At 37.8% G+C, this 24,969-nt stretch overlaps 1 protein-coding gene across 2 annotated transcripts; it reads right to left on the minus strand.

The window, feature by feature from the left end:
• Positions 1-2,353: 2,353 nt before the first annotated feature.
• npr3 (natriuretic peptide receptor 3) lies at positions 2,354-23,507 on the minus strand. Of its 2 annotated transcripts, none has more exons than XM_017452341.3 (8): positions 22,492-23,507; positions 13,808-13,930; positions 13,135-13,310; positions 7,478-7,613; positions 6,633-6,727; positions 5,281-5,401; positions 5,100-5,184; positions 2,354-3,699 (listed from the first exon to the last, which is right to left on the minus strand). In XM_017452341.3, the coding sequence occupies exons 1-8, from the start codon at positions 23,144-23,146 to the stop codon at positions 3,591-3,593; spliced, it is 1,500 nt and encodes a 499-aa protein (XP_017307830.1). In that variant the 5' UTR covers positions 23,147-23,507; the 3' UTR covers positions 2,354-3,590. The 2 variants fall into 2 exon arrangements, with proteins under 2 accessions (XP_017307830.1, XP_017307829.1); XM_017452340.3 differs by having other exon boundaries at positions 5,100-5,187.
• Between the last annotated feature and the right edge of the window lie 1,462 nt (positions 23,508-24,969).

Raw genomic sequence — 24,969 nt, forward strand, 5'->3', positions numbered from 1 at the left:
GAAGAGTGGTCAAAAATTCCAGCAAGCCGATGTCAGAGACTGGTTACAATTATGTAAAACACCTACAAGAAGTTATTTCTGCTGTGAACAATACTAGCTTCTGAGGCCAAGGGTGTACTTACTTTTTCCCCAAAAGAATATCACATCTATTAATATTTCTGTTTAATAAATGATTTAAAAGCTATTCATTTCTTTGTGGTTTTGTTCAAGTATATCAACTTTATTAATAGCCACTGTTTCAAAGACGAACAAATGTTTGCTTGTCCAAATTTGTCAAAAATTTGGACAAAAAACTGAGAGGACTCAGTATATTAACCCAAAAAACATAATGAAGTTGAGAACAGCAAGCGGATAGAAAACGTCTACACACTCCTGTTAAAATTACATGTTTTTGTGGCATAAAAAAATGAAACCAAGATAAATAATGTCAGGACTTTTCCCACTCTTAATGTGATATAGCAATGAACACAATTCAAGTGAAAAACAAATACAAATGTTTCCAAAACATTTGATGTATCATGGAACACCATGAAGACCATCATTAACCATTGGAATAAAAAATAGGGCCCCACAGTGAGATTACCAAGAAATTGACAAGATAAAAATGTATGAGGAAGGCTGCCAAGAGCTACAAGAGTTACATACAGCAACATTAGAGAAGCTGGTGGAATATCTGGTTAATACTGTCACTGCCTGCATGTGACAACAATCTATCTTAATCTTCACGTCTGGGCTATGGGGTAGGGTGGCTAGATGAAAGCTTTTTCTCATGAAAAAAAAAAATCCAAATCCACCTACATTTTGCTATAACCATGTAGCAAAATGTGTTACGGCTTGTTGTGGATATTATACTGAAAAGTATGTTTGGCAAAAAACAAGACATCTTATCACCCAAAGAACACCATACCCATGTTGAGGCCTCTGTTAGACAGCCGAAGATGAAAAAAATCACCTTCTAGCACAACAATGACCCATTGCACAAATCAACAAAGGAATGTCTTCAGAAGATCTCAATTTTGCAATGGCCCATTCAGAGCCTAGATCTAAATCCTATCTAAAACCTGTGGAATTACTTGAAGAGTTGAAGAGGGCTGTGCACAATGTGATAGATGTGGAGCATTTTCCCAAAGTAAGATTGGATTAAAATCGCCAAATCATGTGCTAAGTTGGTAGACTCTTACCCAATAGGACTGAGTGCTATCTTACAAGCAAAAGGTACTTTAACAAACTATTAGTGCATACTTGTGTAACTAGGTTATTGTCATTCTAAAATGTGTTTAGTTTTTTGTTTTTCCTAAATTTTGTTTTTTGACTTGAATTTTGTTGGTTGCTATATCACACTAACGGTGGAAAACGATCTGAAATAATTTATCTTGGTGTCATTTTTTAAATCACAAAAACCTGCCATTTTACCAGGGGTGTATAGACTTTTTAAATCCACTGTAGATTTATGTTTGCAGTGACACAAAACTGTACCGAAAACTATATACTTCCAAGTTGTTTTCATCTTGCATAGTCCAGCAAGATCTGTAAAAAACAATAAATGGTCTGCACTTATATAGCACTTTTATCCAAAGTGCTTTATACTGTCTCATTCACCCATTCTCACACACACTCACACACCAGTGGTAGCAGAGCTGCCATGCAAGGTGCTAACTTGCCATCGGGAGCAACTTGAGGTTCAGTGTCTTGCCCAAAGACACTTCTCCAAGTGGAGTCATGCGGGCCGAGAATTGAACCGACAACCCTATGATTAGTGGACAACCCGCTCTACCACCTGAGCCACAGCCGCCCCATATATATAATAAATAAATAATAAATGCATATACAATAAATGATAAATGCAATAATAATGGAGAAGAATGCGATTTAAATATGAGTGTTTCTGCTTTACATTGTTTTTGTATATATTTGGTAACTTTATTACAGTAGACTGATACTGCCTAAATTACTGTATATCTTGATGAGGTTGTGGTATGATGTGCTTCTGGTGCACTGTATGTATTAATATTTACACAGCTTTGTACATTCTGTTTGCAAAGTGTAAAATCATGACACTAGTAGTAGCTTAAATAGTTCAGGCTAGACTTTACATTTCTAATCCAAGAGTGTTAATTTGGGTCCAAGAAACCAGGCCAGAGAATCTCTGCACTCGAAGATTGTTTGCCCACACCCTGTTTCAGATCCATGAGGAATTTCGAACCTGTGTTATTTGCCACTATACTGTAGCCTTCTGAGCTAGAAGCATCACGCAAACGCTAATCATTTTTGTAACGTTGATTATTATTATCGTTTTTTTGTTGTTGATTTCATACCTTGCAACCTCAAATTTCAATTACATTCAACTTACAAGTGGTTAAAATAATTTTCTTTATTGGTCAGTATGTACTGGTAATATAAATAAGTTACAGTTCTGACTAGGTTTGTTTACAAAGCCATGTACACAGTTATCAAGCAAAGTGTGCTCTGAAAAGGCAGATAAACTTATTTCTTTACAAAAATCATTTTTTGTGTTCCACAAAAGGGAAAAAACAATATTAAATCAACAATTAGGAAATTAAAACCTCTACAAAAAAAAAATCAATAAATAACATCACAATCACAATCTTATGTTTATCCATTTACTTACATCAGTACACAGTTTCCATTACATTAATCTTGAATAAAGTCCTAGGATATGCATTTGCACAAACTTTGAAGAGAGGTTTTCATGTGCATCTCATACTTTAACACATAGTATTTGACACAATGAAAAAAAAATGTATACTTTATATGAATCTGATAGTGTACTAATGAACATTTCCTGACATAATAAATTTAGATACATATATGATTTTTTTTTTAACCATTTACATGTGCAATATAAATTCCCCTTATAAACATAGCTTTTTCCAAAAAGATTTTGATGAGGAATTCTGTTATTTTACTATAAGAGCCACGTCTCCCCAATCATCTGACAGACTGGCTTCTATTGTTTAGAATTTTAGCAAATTTTACAATGTGTAAAATGTGCTACTCTCAGGTTTACAAATTATAAGCACACTATACAAGAGCTTATGATCTTCCTGTCTTAACTCAAATTATTATCGCGTTGATCAGTGTCCCTGTCAAACACTCCCTCAAACCATGAGAGATAAGCTACATTTTCACCCCTCACCTTCATTTTAATGAGGCATGAATAAAAGAACAGTCCGTCTTCAACAAATTACTTCCTCTGCTTTCATCTGAACCACTGATATGCCCCTAATTCATCACTGCCAGTCTCCACCAACCCAAGATTTCAGTTGACTTGCTGAAAAAGGGGACAGATTCCTCATCAAAGCTAGCTTGCTTAAAAGGCACAAAGTCTGTAGCTGAGCAAAAACAGACCAACCCTTTTTTTTCATGAAGCCTTATGAGCAGCTCTCCTTAATTAATACAACTTTCCTGAGTTTACAAAAGTCAAAAACAAGAGACATTTACAAGAAATAAAACACTACAGTATGTCTTGAAATATTTCAGGAATCCAGGGGTGGTGTTTATTGAGTCTTTGGACATATCTGATACACACCTTCCCCAGCACTTCCATTTGTCTGTTTATGTGGCAGAACCTATGCTGCTGAGAAGTTGGATCTGATGGAGTCCTCTCGTAACTGACGATGTTTTCCATCACACTGTTCCCGCTGTGCCCTCCTTTCAATGGTTATCCTGTAATTCTTTCTAAAGAACATATAGATTATTCTTAATTTTGAGTAGAAAAGTAGTATATTCATCTTTTATTATGGTCTGTTTTGTGGTTTGTGGATCATATTCATCAATAGATGGGTGTTTTTTCCCCAATTATTAGACTTGTGCTTTATTTTTTTTGTTTGTTTGTTTAAAAAAAAAAAAAAAAAAAAAACATTTTTCACAGATTTTACAGATAAAGCTTTTTTAACACGGGTTGTTAATGTATCTAGATCACCCTTTCTTTTTTTTAAAAACTCATTCTTTTCTAGTCTGAAAAAAATGTGATAGACAGATAGAAAGGTAGATAAAGCAAATCTAGTTGCACTTAATAGGCAAGATATGTAATGCAATGTAGTATGAAAGAAAATAAATGCACTTTATCTCCAACTGAGAAGTAGTCAAGCAAATAAACATCTAATAGTATGCAATAATATTGACATCTATTGAGTATGATTGTCATGAATATCTTATTCATGATCACCACTGTAATTTGTTACATTTGCTAATTTGTCTCTATTTAGCAAAATATCTGTATTTTATCATGTAAAATATAGGATGTGCTGAATCAAGTGCTATTTTATAAGCTGCCAAATAATGAGGTGGAATCTGGCTCTGGTTTCACATGAACCAGGACAAACAATAAATACGTTTCCTTTTATCAGTACACAGACAATACACAGCTCCTAAACAAGTCCCTAGCTCCTAAACAACATATTTCATGTACTTTTCTTTTTTTTTCTTTCTTTTTTTTTTTTTTTTGACTGTTTTGACTGTTTAAAGGACATCAAGTTCTGGATGCAGCATAATTTACTGCAGCTACATAATGATAAAATAAACATCCTTGTTAAGAGATCAGATAAAAGATGTGTTGGATTATTTACAGTCCCTGTTTGTGAAGCTAAAAACTACTTCTCGTTATTTTCAGTACTAACGTCAGCTTTAAGAAATATATCTAAGGTCCGTGACATTCTCTCAGTTGCTCATAGTGAGAAACGTATACACGTCAGCTGGTCTGGAGTACTGTAATTCTGTTTTATCTGGTTTACCAAAGAGCTCTATTACTCATTTACAGAGAGTGCAAATGCTGCTGCATGAATCCTGACATGCACCAGAATGAGGGATTGCATTACACCTGTTCTCAGCTATGCCCTGGGCTCAGGTCTCAGATTCTCAGGTCTAAATCCTAAGGTGTGCAATTTTGGTATCCTCACTATGTGCACTATTTACTCAGCTCTCAAAACCAAAAATGTAAATACATTTAGTGTGTGCCATATTTCCACAAATCCTCATAGTATAACGGTCTTATTAGCAAAACTACACTACCTAACAATTACTTTTATGTTAGAAATGGTTTGGGGTTAGTCCTAAACAATATTTATTTTATTTTTTACCTAAAAAAGTAGAATGCCATAAGTAGTGCTGTTCCAAGAAGTCCACCGACTATGATTCCAGTCACGGCTGATAAGCCTAGTCCACCTGCTTAGGAGAGAAAATGAAGTTATTAGTAAGAAGTACTACACGTAGCTTAATAATGGTACTATTATATGTGTGAAGGCATCAGAGGTAATTTACATGATTGGTCAGTGTGTTCTGGGAGGGGAGGCCTTGGTACTCCTCGCAGAGTGAACCGTTCACTGTTAAAGCCAGGCAGAAGCTGAAAACTTCCATTAGTGCCAAAGTAGTTCATGAGAGTCTAATCAAACAAACAAAGACACAACGATTCACACATTATAGTCCAAGTGCCACGGTACATGACAGAAACTGAAAAAGAAGGGTGGTGTTTAAACTCACAAAGACTTTGGGCCGTATTCAGTGTTGCCAACTTAAGTTTAAAAGATATGTACACTTTTATGCCAGTACACAGTTATGCGTTACTAAAATGACCTGCTGGTAGCGCACAGCTCTGAGGTTGCCAGATTTTGTTTGAGTAGAGGTGTCTGAGATGGGATTTTTCAACAGCATATAGACCAGGTTAATTTAACAATATGGCTTCCATCTTTATTATATGGCAGCTTATAAAATAGCACTTGATCCAGCACACTGATATAGAAGTCCAGCAGCAGAAAGTGCAAAGCTTAGGCAAAAGTGAAATCAACTGTTTCTACTGTTGGGGAGTTAGAGCCAATGACTTGACATGCCATAAATGTATTATTATTAATTTTTTTATATTGTGTGGCTGACATGTGGCCATTAGATACTAAATCGAGGACATGACGTTGTAATGTGTGCATGGGAAGTAACCTGCTATATCATGCTTTTAATTTGTCAAATTAATAAAATATTGCCAGTATTTTTGTTTATTTGATGCAGTCTTCTATACAGAAAACATGCCTATGGTTTAAAGGATAGGTATGTACAACCCCTACGATAATGTCTGAGTAGCACGCAAGTTCAAAGTTAGGTCTGACGTCTGACTACCAGTGGGTGCAATTTTGGTATTAACTCCTCACTATTCGTATGTAACTCAACTCTGAATGCAGCCCTTGGTTTGAAGAATATATTGATGGTTACAGTAGGTATGGTAAAGCTCTTGCATATTTAGAGTATGCTGCAGTCAGACTCATTTCCACGTCGTAACAATTCCCTTTTTCAGGTGTTTATTTGAATATTTTATTCTTCAGGTGACTAATTTAACACAACCTAATGACTTGGGGATGTTTTCAACAAATTTTAACCTCTTAAACTCCAAGGAGCAAGGACGTGCAAGGAAGTTATTGCACTTTAACAACTACATTTAATAGTAGTTTTACTGTAGTTCCTGAATAATATGATTTTAGGATGAATAACTGAACAATACTCAAGGTGTTTAAGGGATTAAAATAGGCATATGACATGCATAATAACTTGCAATTTATTATAATAGGGTATTAATTTTCAGTGTTGTGTCCACATACCCTACAGGCATAATCAGGCAGTTCTCTTACCTCATATGTTCCAGCTTCATGGTTTGTCATGCTTATAACAGAGAAATCTCCATTTCTGTCACCATTGGCATCTATAGACACCTGGCCAGCAATCCCTGTGCAATAGAATGCAAGGAATGTGAAAATTAATTAGCCAAAATAGTCAGACATTCCAAGGAAAACACCGGCAATAGTCAAGAAAATTCCAGGCGGCCAATACAACAGGAAATGTCATCTGCCTCCCGTCGGTTTTGTTGGCACAGTCTGCAGAAATGGTAATTTCATCCCTGCGTCTGTGTTCCCAAATTCTTGACATTTTTTTGAATATTATTTAATTTAACAAGAAAACGACCCCGTTCCTGATGATTCCCTCAGAACAAAACATTGTTATTTCATGTTATTGGCTTTGGTTTTGCGGTTGATGGAAACAGCTTGGGCAGCAGACAGGAATGAGCACCTACATTGTAAGTGAAGCTTATGAATGAAAGAATATTTGACAACTCTGTTTACTACTAAAGTGAATTAAAAAAAAAGTTGCAATGAGAATTCTGCAGCCGTAAATATTCTTATCACAGACTCGTTTGGATATTGTGGTTATTAATTCATCTTAAGATCTAAAATTAACACACGAACTGTAAAATGTGCCACTGTTTACTTTTTCTCATCTGGTTCCATCACAGATCTGTTTTCCTGAACGGTCACATATTTCAGGAAACACTTAGGAATATAAATAAGTGCTTGTCAGTTTACACTAAAAAAGGTCACACTTAGGCCAACTGCATACATAACAAGCATATGAAATAAATAACAAAAGGAAAAAGGGATTGACTGCACAATGTGTTAGATTGCATTTTTTTCCCCTTTACCTTCAAATGTTCTGTTCCACATCCGGCGTGTGATATCCAATCCATTCTTCTTACTATTACCACTATGGATTGTCTCATTTAAGGCGAGCGCATATAGTAGTAAAGCATCATGGAAACCCTCCATAAACATGTTTATCTGCAAGAAAAATAAATAAATAAATAACAATAAGGACTAAAGGCAAATCTTACAATCTCCACATTTTACAGATGAACTTCTTAGACTAGAACCATGTTTCAGAAATTGCACATGAAGCAAAAAATATTTTGGTATCAATTTATTTTACAGTACATAGTACCTAGTATTTAATAGCTAAGTATGTTGTAGAAACAAGTCATTTTACAGAAGAGTACACGGTTTTTTTTACAATGGATTTTAATGTGTGAAATCTTCACAATGTAAAAAATTATTGATACATTAATTGTCATTAAATAGTACTTAAATAATAATTCATTATTATTACAATACATCTTTGTATATATATCTAAAAAAAATCAGATATGCTTCAGTATTAGGTAATTAGAACTAAGAGTAAGTATTGGCAAGATGTATAAAGTAAGTAGTAGCAGATGTATAAAGTTTAATTATAGAATTATTAAAAACCTGCTTGAAAGTAAAAGTTATAGATAATGTCATGTCTATATTTTGATATTTGCATTGCATACTATCATGTGTATTGTAATTTATTCCTATAATATATCATTATATTTGCCTTTCAAACTTGCAAAGTATATTCTCAGAAAAGAAAAAAGTTTGGTACCATCAAACATACATCTTTTGTACCTTTAATATGCATCTTTTACCTCAAAATGTGCATGACGTGTACCTTTACAGTCCAATTATACTATTTTAATCATTTTTAAAAGTACATTATATCCACATTTCCAGGTGAAAGATGCATATTAAAGGTGCAAAAGATACGGGTAACACCCCTCCAAAGAGGAAAGATACAGTTTAGTACCATTTCTTGTGCACTTGTAGGTTGTACAATTTGAAGTCCTATCTTGGACAACTAGTAGCTTTCACACAAGTTACTACTAAAATTATCCACCGATCATTTGAGGAATGTACCAGAAATTACATGTAATCATACCAGAATAGCAGTTTGCTGATAACATAAAATTATTTAACTGCTGCTAATAAAAGCCTGAATGAAACATACACAAGAGATTCAAATTACAAAGGAATAACATTAATAGGTGCATGTGTTATGATAGGGACTATTGGTCCATTCCTGTGTTACGCTATGTTGTGTGTGGGCGTCCCAAGGCAAACAATACTAAAACCCAGGGCTTAGTGGGACTGCTGCTTCAGGATTCGGTGACTGGTGGGGATCACCGTGTATTTAGGTTCACCGTCGACTGTTTAACACAAGTGGAACAGCAGGAAAAGCTGATATAGTTATAGGACTGTTTATATACATGTTCTTTTCTGGACGTGTGAGCCACACAGACGTCTCTGAGCACTCAGATAATGAAGCCCACAATGTTTTTACAGGAAGCGCAGTTTGCAATTCAGCAACACAATCTATTTGTATGGACATTCCACATCTGAAATATGTCGTTGTGAAACATAAACCCTGCTGGCATTTGAGATCAGGCGCTGTTGGTAACAGCTTTAGTAGCACCCCATATGTGAACAGCCTCTGTCTCAGTCCTCAGATTTGGGTCTAATTTATAGCTTTTACTCAAAAAATATGGAGAAAAATGCTCCCTCTTAATGGCCTGCCTTGTGGTAGGAAGAATGGAACCAGTCAGCCGGGTCAGATTCGCTCCCTCCTCTATTTGGACCAGACAATATCGTAGCCAAGTTTTGGGGGAAAACAATTCCACAAAAGCCTGGGAATCCTCACTGAATTGATAGTCAGGTTGCTGAGGAAAAGCCAACCATAGAGACCACCCAGAGCTTCAGCTTGACGTGTCATAAGAAAGAGATGTTAAACGGAGGGGTGACATCTTCTCTGGAAAGAGACCACTGTTGCGGGTCTTGATTTATGCTCTGCTCGCTCACAGACTGCAGCCTGTTTAAATGAAGCAATCCCCCTGGAGATATTATTTTTGAAAAGGAAACACTTTATGCCTCTTATGGCTGTCTTTTTTGTTTTAGGTCATATTCTGGCAAGATTTGTTTGTAAATGACAGCTCCACTGTTAGTATTGAAGTTTCATTTGTATCCATGTGTTCATTCATAATAAACATAAGGCAGGCTCCTCCAACTTTAAGTCTTTACTGGATGGATCATTAGCCAAACTAAATCTATGCTTTAAGCTCATTAGCCTCAGTGTTTCTGCCTGTAGCCCTTTCCTTTGAGACAAGCACCAACATGAACAACCACATGTCAGTTTCCTCGCTCTGGTGCAGAATTATTCAGTGTCGGCTTACTGTTACTACCGTATAACACAGCTTTGAGTTAAACGTAGCTAATAAACTACGAAGAAAAACAAAGATCAGTTTCATTGGTTCAGACAACGTGGTGTAACTGAGTGTCCTGAACATGGTGACACCCTGTTTAGCTCAAGATGTATGAGACCGAATTAACTATATATAATACATGCTGGGTGTGTGACTTCCCTTCCCGTCTTGCAAATCTGTCACAGCCATTTTAGGTCTCAAGAGGCTTCTGATTTCCTTAACACCCCATAAAAAAAGTCATCTGTTCATGCATTGAGCAAAACGCTAATCAAGGATGGTATTATCTTTATGTGCAGTCTGGTGAGGTGAATGGAAGTGTAGAGTTTGATTCAGCATTAAATATGTCTCCTGAGACAAGCTCAGTCAACCATTATCAGGCAGAACTGTCCTATAAATTACAGCATTTGTTCACACATTGTTTAATTTTGTGAAGTCTAGTCAAACGTTGATTTATAGTTTAGAATGTTGCCACCATATGACTCCAGTTCATTTACGCAGCCTCTCAGAAAAACTCTCCGAAAAGTCTAACTACTCAGGACTAATCTCACTGCCAATCTTGAATTTGACAGACTGCAAGTGACGCACGCTCAAGCGCTGAGATAATGCTAAGAAGAAATCACCGCCCTTTTGACACACTCATGCCAAGCCTTGTCAGTCCAGTGCTAATTTGTGCAATAATGTTCCACTGGTTATAAATGTAAAAAGACATAACACATTTTGGCTTTTCCTTTAAAAAAACAAAAAACAAACAACTTTACATACACACATACATAATTGTTGCTACTCATCAAAACTTAGTCTTTTCCCTAAGCCTTTATGCATTTTATTTCTTGAAAACACTCCTGTAATCATAAAATATATTACACTTGTCCAATAACTGTGTTGTAATCCAACAGACCCACCTACTGGTCATCGGTGCATACAAATATTTGACATGTACTCGGGAACTTAAATACTTCTTTCGAAGATGTTAGGTCTGCTAGGGATTGATTCTGTACGGTGTTCCAGCAAGTTGCTCAGTTTGTTGTAAAAGCTTCCTATATAATGATTGCGTGGGCAGAGAGCTAAAGAGCTTTGTTGAAGCTGGAACATGAGTGCCTTTGTCTCTTATCTACATCTCTTGCAATACAAGTATGTTATAGATAATGCAGACAGAGACACAGTTATAAGCCAGACATCCTCTGAGAGGGAACATTCCTGACAGTTGCAGATTGGATCCTTCTCAGTGTTAAGCTTTTGTCACTCGTCTTTGTGTGTCTGGTGTTTGTGGATATTTCGAAAAATGCATTCTGAATCTAGTAAAGCAGTTCATTTTGTCACAGGATTTTTTTTTTATAGATTCAAGTCAAAATTCTCTTAAATGATATTTGTTCATATTAGCTCACCTTGATCACCTCAATAAATACATCGAGCATGCACAGAAAAAATGAAGTTTTGTTTTAGACAGGCAAGCATTCATTAAAATTTCTCCTGCAGCTTTATATACGTGCCGAGCACTTTGCATATGCAGCATGCATGAATTGCTGAAAACAGTCTTGGCTCGCTGAAAGAACACGACCCGACTGTAAGGCGATCCAAAAAAAGTTATCACCTCCCTTAATGAATAAAGCGGTTATTCTCCAGCATAGTGAGTAATTTAGTATGCATCGACACAACACCAGACTCGGCATAAACGGACAGATGTTACAAGCCTCCACTACAAGCAAACCAGCTCCTGACACATTTGTGATCTGGCAAATCAAACTTCGATTTCTGGCCTCTGAGGGCATATTTTCACAAGGGAGGTGTAAAGTGAAGGGCTCGTACAATAAAGTAATTGTGCTTAGCATGCTGAAGGCTTGACATTTGTTTCAGGAATAAGAATGCTCTTTTTTTTTTACGGGCAGTTGGTTTTTGACAGCAATACACCAGCCAGTGGTCCCTAACCAAAGGCCACCTCAGGCATTCTGAGGCTCCTGCTGGTTTGGCAAGTAAGCCGGTTGAAAGTAGCAGGGACCCTGCTGAGCTTATTAACCTCAGCAAGCCAATTCATCAGAGATGTTTTGTTTCTACATGGCAGCTCCAATTGCCCACCCTGGTAAATCACAGATGGCTTTTCAAAGTGCCAGACTGAAGACTATCACTTTGCGCACTCATACAACTTTATGGAATCTGACCTCAATTCGGACTCTCACAACACTGACAAAGTGGAGGAACTGGATTCTGCTATTGTCTTTGTATTAAATATTAATTTTACACTATCTAAGAGGGTAAATTATACATTAAAGGATGCTATGTATATTGTTCCAGCTTGAAAATGTAAATATCCTCATCAGGAAACAACAGACCTTTAGTCATTTAAATTGATTGGACTACCTCTAGGTGGTGCTAGTGTACTGACAAAAAAAAAGGATTTTAACCCCCCCATTGTCTCATTTTTTTCTGTTTCATTGTGTCCATATTGTGCATTTTTGTCATGACAAACAACCTTTAAAATGAGTCTCAAACATTCTACTGAAATTGAGAAGTACTGAGAACACACTCTTGAGAAAAAGATGGAATAGACTATTATTATTATTATTATTATTATTATTATTATTATTATTATTGTTGTTGTTGTTGTTGTTAATAAATACTCTATTTAATAGTTACTTAGATGATTTTATTGATATGTTGTGATCATTTTAGTGACATTTTAGCACTATTTGTAAAGTTGTTTGGGTAAGTGTAGATGGTCTTAGAACACTTAAAAATAACAGGATACAGGCTCCCGAGTGGCCGAGAGCCAAGGGAGCAAAAATTGTCTGGGTTCTCTGGGTGGGAGCGATGGCATACTATCTCTCCCCTGTCAATCACAGCGACACTAGCCAATTTGGGCATTTCTGAGCTCATGTGTGAGGAAGAGGGTAGATAGTGTTTTCCTCCGAATGTGTAATGCAAGAGCAGGAGTTGGAGATTCAGTTGCTGGCTTCATGTGTCTCTCCCCCAAACAGGTTGGTAACTGTCATATGATAGGACAGAGTTGGCATTGAGATATTGAGATATGAAGAATTAAATTTGTTCTGTGAGTGATAAACCCTTGCCTTAAAGGTCTAAAATGAGGCTTTTAAGACAACAAAGAACTAATCTCTCCTAACAGGTGCTTCATAAATGTATTGCATTGAATACATCCATCAACTGAAATTGTAAAGAGTAATTTTCTAATATGAACAACGTGTGGCATATGGAAAAATTTTTACTGTACTATTCTGTTTGAAAGACTTACGTACATTATTGCAGCTTTCGCAAACATCGACGCCCATTCTCTGGTAGGACTTCTTTATTTCCAGTGAGAAATTCTCAAACTCGGGCTTGGTTGACCTCAGTAGTGTCACTGTATTCAGAGAAGCGTAGGCAGTCTTGGCCTCACTGTCATATTTGTCTCCTCTTCTCCAAGAGCCATCGCCTATGAAATAATGTTTTGGGGTTGTTTTTTTTTTTGTATTGACAAATCACAAATGATAAACACACACTGATCAGGATTTTCTTTGGACTCATTTGGAAGTAAGTTATTACACAGATAATTGTGTTTCATTTTACGTCATTTTGGGGGCATGTTTGTGTTAAAATAAATAAGCTAATTAATAAATAAGTAAATACATAAAATCAGGAGACCAAAATATTTCATTTGAATGACCAAATGAACAACTATGGCTTCTGTTTAGATAGCCCTTGTCCTGAACTACAAAAAAAAACATTTAATACATGCACTCAATATGTGTAGAACCTCCTAAACCTGCTGAATGTAATCTCTATCCAACAGAAGAGCTGGAGGTCTTGGCCCTTTAATTTTCAGGGTCAGAGTGGGAAAATAACATGCTGCGGTGGATCTTTGTGACTATGCAGATAAGCTATCTATCTCTATCACCACATAGTATAAGACAATGTGTGTCAGAGCTTTACCATAGGAGGAGGAGTTGAATAGCTCAATGTTGAAGAAGAGTCTGTTACTGGTGGTCAGTCTCTGTCTGTGGGCCATCAGCATGATCTCCCTTACCACATCTGTATGCGTGCACATGATTATCACTGCAAAGTAAAGAAAAAAGCTTATTAGCAATTTGTAAGTAAACTTGCGGAAGTCTTTATATGTGATGATGATGATGATGATGTCACTGTGTTTTCCTGCAGTTTTGGCAGGATCATGTATGTGCATTTCCGTTTTTTTTTTTTTTACAGCCTTACTTATTAAGATTAATTGTTTACATGTGCTTTTCTGATTTTGTTCATGACATAAATGGGACGACAATAAAGCACACCATTCTCGTAAACGATTTATAGGCCATGAATCAAAACCGCACATTACGGGGCTCCTTTTTGACACAGTGCTCAGTGCCGATTTTGTTAAACAGTTAAACTGGCTTTTATTCAAAGCTTACCAAAGCAATTAATTTGCCAGGAACAGATGTATATCAGCCTGATGTGTACATGGTAACTCAGCATGTACAAATAATTATTCAAAGCATATGCCTTGTAAATGTTGCAAAATAGCTTCATTTTCCACAGATGACCAAAAAAAAAAACGTTTGGTGAATAAAATTTTTTCCCATGGAGCAAAGAGGTCAAAAATAAATAAACAAACAAACAAGTATGCAAACTGATTTTAAAAAAAAAATCTTTAAGTGTCCCATAAATAGGAAGATTCAGAGCTCTGGAACACTCCCCACAACTCTGTCAGTGTAGCGTGCCGCCTGAAATATCCTCCGATGAGTGGGACAAACTTCACCTCAGTACTCGTGCTCTATGGCACCCTTTAATTACAGAGTGCATACAACACTACAGGCCCTGTGTTGACTCGAAGCTGATTCCATGGGGTACAACCCCAGCCAGCAATATATCAAAAATCTGGATTTTCCCCACTGACATTAGTTACAAATGAGCTGCGGAATGTCAGCTGTGCCACATTTCACAGGCCTGAGGGTCCGTAGTGCCGTAAGTGCATGATGCTGCTGTATAAACCTATGGCATGCATATAATAACCTTGCTCAGGAATAATATCGCTGCTCAGTAAATTCCCTCGTCTACGCCCCCAAGGACCACTCAGCAGGCCTGTACTGGGCCAGCTAATGCACTGTCAAATCATTGCAACACAGTATTCCATCCTTATCAAGTACACTTGATTCAATGTAACTGAAAATCTCAGCCTCGCTTGTTGGTTATGCCTAATTATCATCTTACATAACAGATGAACATTTGAACTGTTTAAAATAAAAGCATATCAGAGAGTCATTCTAACTGTACGCCAAAATCTCACAGGATCATTAGACTAGACTAAAAAAATTGGGCAAACTGAATATTTGCAAAATCACAAATGTCCAAAACTATTTGTCCTATACCTTACATACAGTGTCTTGGAAGTGTATGTGAGTTAATCATAAAATATATTTGCTTAGCGCTATAAAATATAAAACAATCTTTCCAATAATATTTTATCATCAGCAGTATGCACACACTGTGTCAGAATCCCAAGGTTATTGTCACATATGCTGCTCTATTTATATAAAAATGTAACTATAGAAGGAATATAGTTTTCTATGACAACAGTGCAGACAGTAGTGCAGGCTATAACTGAAATCACTGATCTTGTGGATGTTCCACAACATTAAATGTAACTATAATATAAATGTAAAAATTGTAATCATTGGCGAATTGCTGTGGTACGAGAGGAATGACATACTTTACTTTAAATGCTGTTATTGGAAAATGAACAACTTTGGAGGGGTAACAGTAAATTACTACTGTGATGCGATGAATGAGCTACGGTACTGCAGCAAGCAGTTAATCATGATTTAGTACCTGTCAATTTACTAACACTGAATTAGCCACTGAAATTGGCGTGAAATCATCCATTTTTATCATCCATCACTCCTCATACACCGACACAGACTCCAAGAGATGCACTTAACATAAAGAAAAGCACCTTCATATTATACGAATTAAGGACTTCTCATGAACAGCGATGGCACACTTTGTCAACAATGGAAAGGTTAGAGGAAAGAGATGAGCTGTAATCTCAAACTGTTCTTAAATTGGAATAGCCGAGTATGTGTTTCTAATAATTTTTCCTGTAAGTGTACACGCTTTAAAACTCCCCAGTAACACTGCTGTACATGATACACTCATATCACTAAAACACGCAGTACCAAGTCAGTCTTACTGCTGTGCTGAGAACGATCCCCAACCCAAATCTCTCTAACCTATAACTGTATTTATATTTATTGAATTCTCAATTCTGTTTGGTCAGAATTATTGTCGAGTTGCTCAAACAGTACATTGGCTGTAATTCAAATCACAGGTATATATGAATGCACTTGTTGTAATACTTTATCTTTTCTATAGTAACAACTTACACAAGAACTTCAGAAGTAAAGAAACAGAATTAAAAGAACATGTGTCATTAAATATGGTGAGATTTCCAGTGATGAGATGTTTATTTTGCATATATGGATGTTTTCCAGGAAAGAAAGAAACAAAAGAGAGGCTGGTGAGGGTATGACTGTTTATAGCTGCTATAATATAAGTAATAAAAGGAAATAACTTTGTGGTTTGTGGATGTTGTTCATTAAACCTAACTATAACTGGATAAAAAGTATGACGTTACTCTTTAATACATCACACCATGGGCCGCATGTGACAACCCTTTCGTTAAACGTTTTCCTTTAACATCATGTGTTCTGTTCCGTATTTATTCAAACTAAAAGTCATTTTATATAAGTTGAAACATACACCTTTCCTTAACTGGTTATGCAATATCATATCATTAAATGGATAGATTTGCTTGAGCACAGCGTTCGAGTTATTTGTGTTCACGGCAACAGATTTTAGACTGTATATTGTGCTATTGTAGATAATATTATTGCCATTTCTTTGGATAAAAGGAGGCATCGATATTCCCAATGATGCCTTCCACCTTTTGTTTCTGAAAGGTCTAAAACTTAGATGACTCCAGGAGAGAGAAAAAAATCTATTTGGTGATATGCATAGACTTGTAACTCTAAAACAAAAGGTTGTATTGGGTTGCTTATAAACTGTGCATTGCTACAAGTGTCTTCATGAGGAATAGCCTGAAAAAATAAGTGTTAGGAACGCAACTGGGTGATATTTGTGAATTAATTTGTTATAAATAGTTTTGTTTATGGAAAATGTAATTCACTGTCTACACTGAAAATATCTCAAACTCACAGGCACTGGAATATTTGTAAAACAAACATTAGTTACACTTAATTAAGTAATGCAGTGAATATACATAACACTCTCTGTCCTGTGATTTTTTTTAAAGTTAACTCACCCATATGCTTTCTGATCCTTTTCTCCTATGTTTTCTGATAAAACCACCAATATATATGAAAAGTACATGAGATATTGTTCATGCAATCTTGTTTTGCATATCTTGCTGCTATGAAATATTCACAGTACCTTCCCTGCTGCTAGCTAGCTGTCCTCCTGTTAAACACTGATAACACTGATAGCTGCTAATGTTTGCAGGTCCATATCAGGAGGAGTGGAAAAAGAGAAAGACCAGTTGCTTTCAGGCTGGGTAAACAGAAGCAAGCAACATAAGCTTGAGTAAGTAGATCACTAACATCACACAACAGCGCTGGCTAGCCAAGCAGTTGTAAATATTTATCCCCAAAATAAGTTAACTACATAATAATTCTTAGATGTGATCTTTCCCACTTATTAAGTGATTAGTGGGAGAAGAGTGATCTCTCTTCATGAGAACGTCATTTTTATTTATTTTTTTTGTTAAAAATGGGTCCACTATGTCCATTGGGGTTGTAGCAGGCACAGCAAACAGATGGTACTGCTGATATTGTCAGTCCCAAAATAGCGCCACCTACACTATATGTCTTACCTGGAAACAAAACTTTCTCAAGTCAGTCAGGATGAACTGCTGCTGGCTGGTCCACTTGAAAAGACCAGCAAAATCATCGTGATTTTCAGACTACTATAACATTTTTGGTTTGTCCGTTTCAATTGAACCATATTTAACTACATTTTGATAGACATCACCAGACTATTTTTTTCCTTCATCTCCTTCCTCAGTCATCATTCTTCAACACAGCTGGTGACTGTATGAGGAACACTAGGAGTAGTGAAATCAAGAGAGGTTAGCTGGGTGTCATCATGCTCAAGTTACCAGTAGCAATCCCGAGCAAAATGATACAGACAATCATGCTGTGTTAAATGTCCTGATTTGTCCATTTAAATTTGGAATGGAAAGGCTTTTGTGGAAATTAGGCCTCTAAGAGAACAATGTCAATCATGATGTCTAGGTAGTATTGCTAGGTGTGGCCATCATCAAACCACCAAAAGCAATCCAGAGCAAAACCCAAATGATATGGGACAGTGACGAGATATCTGGAGCTGGACTTGCACAAGTATTGGTATCTGTAGATGGGTATTGTACAAGTATGGAGATCTGCAGCATCGCTACAGACAGAAAATTCCAGTCTTATGGTGCATTCACATATACAGCGATTTTATCGCTGCAGGTTACCAGTAGGTGTTCCTACTACTGGTTGCCATAGTAATATGGGTGGCGCAACTAACATTCCACTTTTGACAACAAACCAGTTTTCTTGCTGTTAAAATTAAACATTCTGGAGCGATCTTATATAAATTCACCAGTGTACATATACATCATATCCTACTAGATGAAGGAGAAGCACTGTGTGCTCTTTGCCATTGCGACCATCTATCTCAGGCGAAAGCGAAAGCGTCAATTAGCTTAACTTAGCTTATGGCCGTGGCTTCTGTGTTTACTGGATGAAGTGTACGGGTTGGTGCTGCTCGTTCCCAGGCGCCGAAGCAGGGACAGGTGGACACTTCACCCAAGTTAGGAGCTACACTGGGATTTTGCACGATTGCAACAAAAATTGCCGCAATGGCGCTGCTTCTGCTAGTGAGCACAGGTGGCTACAGATCACGTGCGCTCTACTGTCTTCACTCCCATTGGTAGTCGCTGTACCAATTTGCTCCAACTTTGCATAACGTTAAACTTTTCTCAACTTTCAAAGTTGCTGGACACACCCACATCTAGTCGCCAATGGTCGCCGTCGCTCATGTCGCCGGAAGTCGCCGGCTCTCATTGAAAATGAATGGTCTCCAGTCGCTTTGTCGCTGCGAGTCGCTGTACGTGTGAATGCACCTTTAGACCATAATGGATGGAAAGTATAGTCAGGACGTGCAGAAAATGAGAACTGAGTCTTGTGTAAATAAAGATGTAGATAAAAAAATATTTACAATTCTTAAGCACAAGATTCGGTGACCAATGACTGTGTGCTGCCAAAGTGTGGCCACAACAACTGTGATTACGTCATTTGAAATCTGTCCCCTCAGGCCCGTGCAGATCCATCAAGTATACAGATTTAGCCACTGAATAATAAACTAGACAAAGTAATTGTGACCAAAAGCTGGATAAAAAATACTTTGTTTGGTCTGATTTACAGACAGGTGACAAATTAAAAGAAAGAACCACATAAAGTGTCTTAGTAAGGTGTTGAGCCACTACAATTCACCAGAACAGCTTCAGTGTGTCGTGACTTTGATTCTAGTAGTCTCTGGAACTTTACTGGTATGATGAACACTATTATTTCAAAACATATTCTCTCAGGTGGTGTTTTGATGATAGTGGTGAAGAGTGCTTTCTAGTATGTTGCTCCAAGATCTCTGGTAGGTGTTCAACTGGGTTGGGATCTAGTGACTGTGGAGGCCATGACATGTGATTTATATCATTTTCACACTTTCGATCCATTCATGTCTCTTAATGGGATATTAAGAAATTTGCTTTGATATAATTACATATTTACTCATTGCACGGAAAGAATTGTGTCTTTATGGGTCCTGTTCTTGATAACAGTTGTTGCTGATCAGGATTTTAAGCATCCAATATTTCCTCATACCAATGAAATCAATCATATGTGGTCAAAGATTTATACGATACAAGTTCATGACTTTCAGCTACAGTCTATCACTTAATTGCTAAAAAAAAAAAAAGGTGATGAAAGCAGATGCCAGAACAGAAGGTGGTATGTAAATCTGAGAAGTTGCTCAGAAATTAGAAATTTCAGTAAGTAATTAATAGTAATTTGTTGAACTGTACAGTGGTTTGATGTTTATTCTCTCCCTGACTGTTCTTTAGTCTTGTTCTGCTCTAGTAAGACATGTAGTGGGGGCGGTGGATCATGGTAAAGCAGATGATATTCCTGGTCTGTGTGGGCGGTTCTCAGAGTAAATCCTGGGATGATAACTTATGAGTGGTTTGTTTTTATATTGTACTTTTGAATTGTGATCAAGTACCAAAAGGCAGGGATAAAATATTAATTATTTTCACATTTGTCAATTAAAATCTTATAGATCTGATGTAAAATTATTATAGAGTATTATTATATTACTCTAGTGTAGAATTATTGGCACCTTTCATGAATATGAGCAAAAATGAATCGTTTGAATACTTACGTATGTCATCTTAAATATATGCGGCCGGCGGTTTATTTATCATTGGTGAAGCCCTCCCTGGAGAGAATAACAGGATTGAGCCTCTCCCTGCAACATCTAACAGGTTTGGAGACAGAGCTAGCTCTTTAGCTTTCTTAGATTTTCTTTCTAGCGCATGCGGGCGGCCATCTACAATTTAGACCACAGGCATTCAATAGGGGTTAAATCTGGAGACTGAAATTGTCATTGCAATACACTGATTTTCTATGTGGATGCATCTCTGGGTTTGCTATTATGTTGAAAGTTGGCAGAGACAACCTGGTGTTACGCTATAACGCCATCAATCTTCACATAAGGGGGGGGGGGGGGGGGGGGGGTCTCAACATACAGTGGGCATCAGGTGCTTTTTCATGTATCCAGTTTCCTTTGTGTTGATGATGTGCACAACCAAAATGTCAGATTTTGGTCTCATCTGACGCCAACACACAGTTTTCTTTTATGGATATCAGGAACCATCTTCTGTGGTGCTTTTTCCGAATAGCTTCATTCCTGCAACTCTTGTTGCCATGGAGGTGGCATCCAATAGTTAATTGTAACACTTGACTCCAAGAATCAACTGTGCAATTCTAAAACCATGATGTTTTCCCACCCTGTTCATCCTGATACAAATTAAATATCTTTACACTGAAATAGTTGAGATGTGCTCAGTGATTCTAATGCTAATTTCTTGGTTGGTGCTGTATTTCCGTTATGCCCACGAGAAGTTTGCAATTGTGTGCCACGCTGATGTCTCAGGAGGACATTGCTAGCACAGTTACAATGATGTTCAAATGATCTCAACCATAAGAGATAGTGGTCAGGCTTTAGTGTTAGTTTCTTAAAAACACTCACCATTTTTGAGAAACATTGCGTTAATGAGAAATCCAGTATAGAAGTAGTGTACACATTGGACTCAAACATCGGTGCAAACATGGGATTCAGAGATCCAGAATGCAATAAGACGCTGTCGCGCTGAGTGATACTAGTTACAGATCTATGAAACGATGGGACTGATAACTTTTATGGCAGTATTAGCATGAAAATTGAAGCTTTGAAAGATGATCTGTTTGAGCTGAGTGTACAGATTAGGAGGTGAGAGAGCTGGACAGTCTAAAGGACTAAAGCACCGCTGCATCTTTCTCTTTATGAAGTGATAACGCAAGGGCTAAATCCCATTGGGTCCCACAATCACCAGCTTTATTTTTAATTGTGGGTAACCAAACATATATACAAATAGATCAACAGGTCAAAGAAAGAAATTTAAACGAAAACAAATTTACATATTATATGGCAGATCAACAACCTTCTGTATCTTATGTGTCGAAAAGTCTTTTTTTTCTCTCTCTTCTCATGGTTGGTGATGAATGACAAACACATTTTACATGTGCACAACCTGGTGTGGTGTTTTATGGTATGCAAACTGACCCACGCTATAGACCTAGCTATAGCTGTGTACTTCAGTACTCTGTATTCGGGTACAGAATTACGTGTAAACTCCCCGGGCATGTGCAGGTGCATATATACATTCCACACATTGAAAAGGACAAATATGCTATGAGAAAGAAGATCCCCTATATGTAGATATCACTTTCTTATTAGTTTTAATATAGTTACTGAATTCATACTAGTTATAGGCTGCAACAACTAAAGAATGGTGATGAAGTAAAGAAACACAGAACAGTACTCGTAATTCATTCATAGCTAAATCTTTCTGAAAGCAGGACAGCCTATCTCTTATTCCCCTTAACAGCACTGGCAGCATATTAAATATCTGTACTTCTTGTAATGTGTAAAACTTTGAAGGGGGGGGGGGGGGGGGGGGGGTCCTGTGCATGCTCAGGGAACTGTTCAATCCTACAGCTGGTACTGGACATTCCTAAACTTTTGCTCTGTCAAAATTCTGATCATTTTCCTCCCACGTGTCCGACTCTGATGACCTCTTACCCATCTGAACAGAAGTTGTGGTGTTGTGAAGCAATGCAGAATTGTTATCAAGAAACTATTTGGCTACAAACTGAAGACAAATGCGCATCTAAAGTTAGATGTAATAATAATAATAATAATAATAATAATAATAATAATAATAATAATAAGATACAGTGGTGATGTACCTTCACGCTCGGATATGGACTTGACAATCTCGTCCACGTACGCCAGCGGCTCTTTGGAGTCCATCATGGAAACGGAGATGTCGTGATGGCCTTCCAGGAGCGCGTGGACCCCCTCGACGGTGAAGTAGCAGTTGCGTTCCTCCTTGTCGTCGAGATAGACCAGGTACACGCTCTTCCAGCCGAAGTGCTGCGACATTGTAGCGAACGTCTCGGCCATCTTAAGGTAACTCGGCGCGGTGCGCGTGAGCAGCGCGTACTCGGAGGTCTTGTCGCTGAAGCCGTACGCCAGGGCACCTGCTGAGATGACGGGGATTTGCCAGTGCGACGCCACTCGGATCACAGACGCGGCGGCGTACTCGCACACGGGACCGAGGATCAGGTCGGGGCGCTCGTGGCGCGCGCGGTCCACGAGCTCGTACAGCGCATCCACGCTGCACTTGGAGTTGACATAGTGCACGCTGAAATTGAGCCCGGCCAAGGGCCCTCGCGCCAGCTGCTGCTTTGCGTACTCGATGGCGGGTTTGACCCTGTCGATCGAGAACATGTACGAGTTGTTTTGAGGCAGAAACACGAGCACGTCCACGTCCTCTTTAACTTGATTCGAGCTCGACTCGAGCGCCCAAATGAAAAGGCAGAGACACGAGAAGCGCAACATGGTGCAGGTTCTTGGAAATGTTCTAACTGCACGAGACTAGCAAAGTGGCACTTTTTTTCAGCTCAAGGATTGAAAGGAATTGATCATTCCAGTAAAAACAACAACAACAAAAAATTCACTAAGAGAAGCTTCTCTCCAGCAAATTTGACTTGTCAAAAGTACTCCACTCTTTTCTCTCTCTCTCTTTACATGAATGAATAAAATGCTCTGCAAGGTTAACTTGAGCTCTCCAGCAGACAGCCCCAATTTGACTTGGTCAAAGTCTCTACATCTGCATCTAAACACAGCGCTCTGTGTGATTCCTCTTGTTTGGGTGTATTAACTGGACTGCTCGTTAACCACACACGCTGCAGTCGGTGTGTGGAATTTTGAAGCATCCTTTTCATTATTATTCCTGCGTCATTTCTGCGCAGCCCACCTCTCTCTTAAAGTTACAGTATCACTCAGTCTCTTACCTTCAGCACGAGATCTCTGAGTGACTGACTCATGTACCTCAAAAACCTTGACCGTGCATATTGCAGTTGAGTTTATTTCCTTAGCTTTTGTGCACGTTTCTTTCCGATTCAAGCATATAGTAGCCAACATATTTGTGCGACAGTGGGGGGAAATAACTAAGCTTCAGTATAATTAAGCATTTTGAGTATTGAATGGAATGTTTATTATTTATTATCCATCCATACCACTTAATCCTTTTCAGGGTCATGGGGAAACCTGGAGCCTATCCCAGGTAGCATCGGGAATAAGGCAGGGTACACCCTGGATAGGGTGCCAGTCCATCACAGGACACACAAACACATATTACAGACATGCCACTCAGCCTACCATGCATGTACTTGGACTGGGGGAGGAAACCCCCACAGCACAGGGAGAACATGCAAACTCCGCACATACAGGGTCACGGGAATCGAACCCCCAACCCTGGAGGTGTGAGGTGAATGTGCTAACCACTAAGCCACTATGCTTTTTTTAATTTAAAAAAATTTTGTTGTTGTGTGTTTTGTTTGTTTGTTTGGTATTTAGACTTAACCATCAACAATGCAATGCAGGCCAAATGGTTTGACCAAGCCAGTTAAAAACCTTCACATGCAACTGAAAAATCCTGCAAGAATAATCAAAAGAAATGTAATTACACATCTGCTGTCATCTTTCATTATACTAATAAACACACCAAACTATTACTCGTTTAGTGGCCACTGTTATCATTTAAGTGTCTCCCTTCACACTGACAGAAGGTTTGCTTTCTAAAAGAAAAGCATCAAAATGAAAAGCTCTTACACAGTGTCATCTAGTGGAAGATACACTACAGTACAGCAGGCTTGGTTAAAATGATAAGATTGAAGAAAAAGAAGAAAAAAAAAACCTCTGAAATAAAAACCTCTGAAGTAAAAACCTCAAAAATCATTTTAAAAAGCACGTTTCAGCTTCAAAAACCTGCTTGGAAAATATGTTTACATGCAAGTTGTTGATATGGTGGCAGCGTGCAACATTTCAATGTAGATCGAAAACATGGAAAGATTTAGTACGCCTCATTAAGGTGGCAGGCTGAAAATGACTCACCCACACTTTCCAGGCAAGGCACAATATTTCATTCAGGTCTCTTCTAAACTGTGTACCAAGTTTGTGGCAAATAAGCAATTTATCTGCATATAGATTACCCAGGACACTTGTTGAGCATTAAGCTATTAGGTAATTATGGGTATGTAGACACAAAATGCTTACACACAACTTATTGAACAGGCCCTTTAATAAGTGTTATCTTTAGCCTGTTAACGTCATTCAACCCAAATTATTCCCATGGAGCCATTAAAAGTGTTTTGGAATCC

The sequence above is a fragment of the Ictalurus punctatus genome, chromosome 22 (genome assembly GCF_001660625.3).
Source record: "Ictalurus punctatus breed USDA103 chromosome 22, Coco_2.0, whole genome shotgun sequence".
Taxonomy (NCBI): domain Eukaryota; kingdom Metazoa; phylum Chordata; class Actinopteri; order Siluriformes; family Ictaluridae; genus Ictalurus; species Ictalurus punctatus.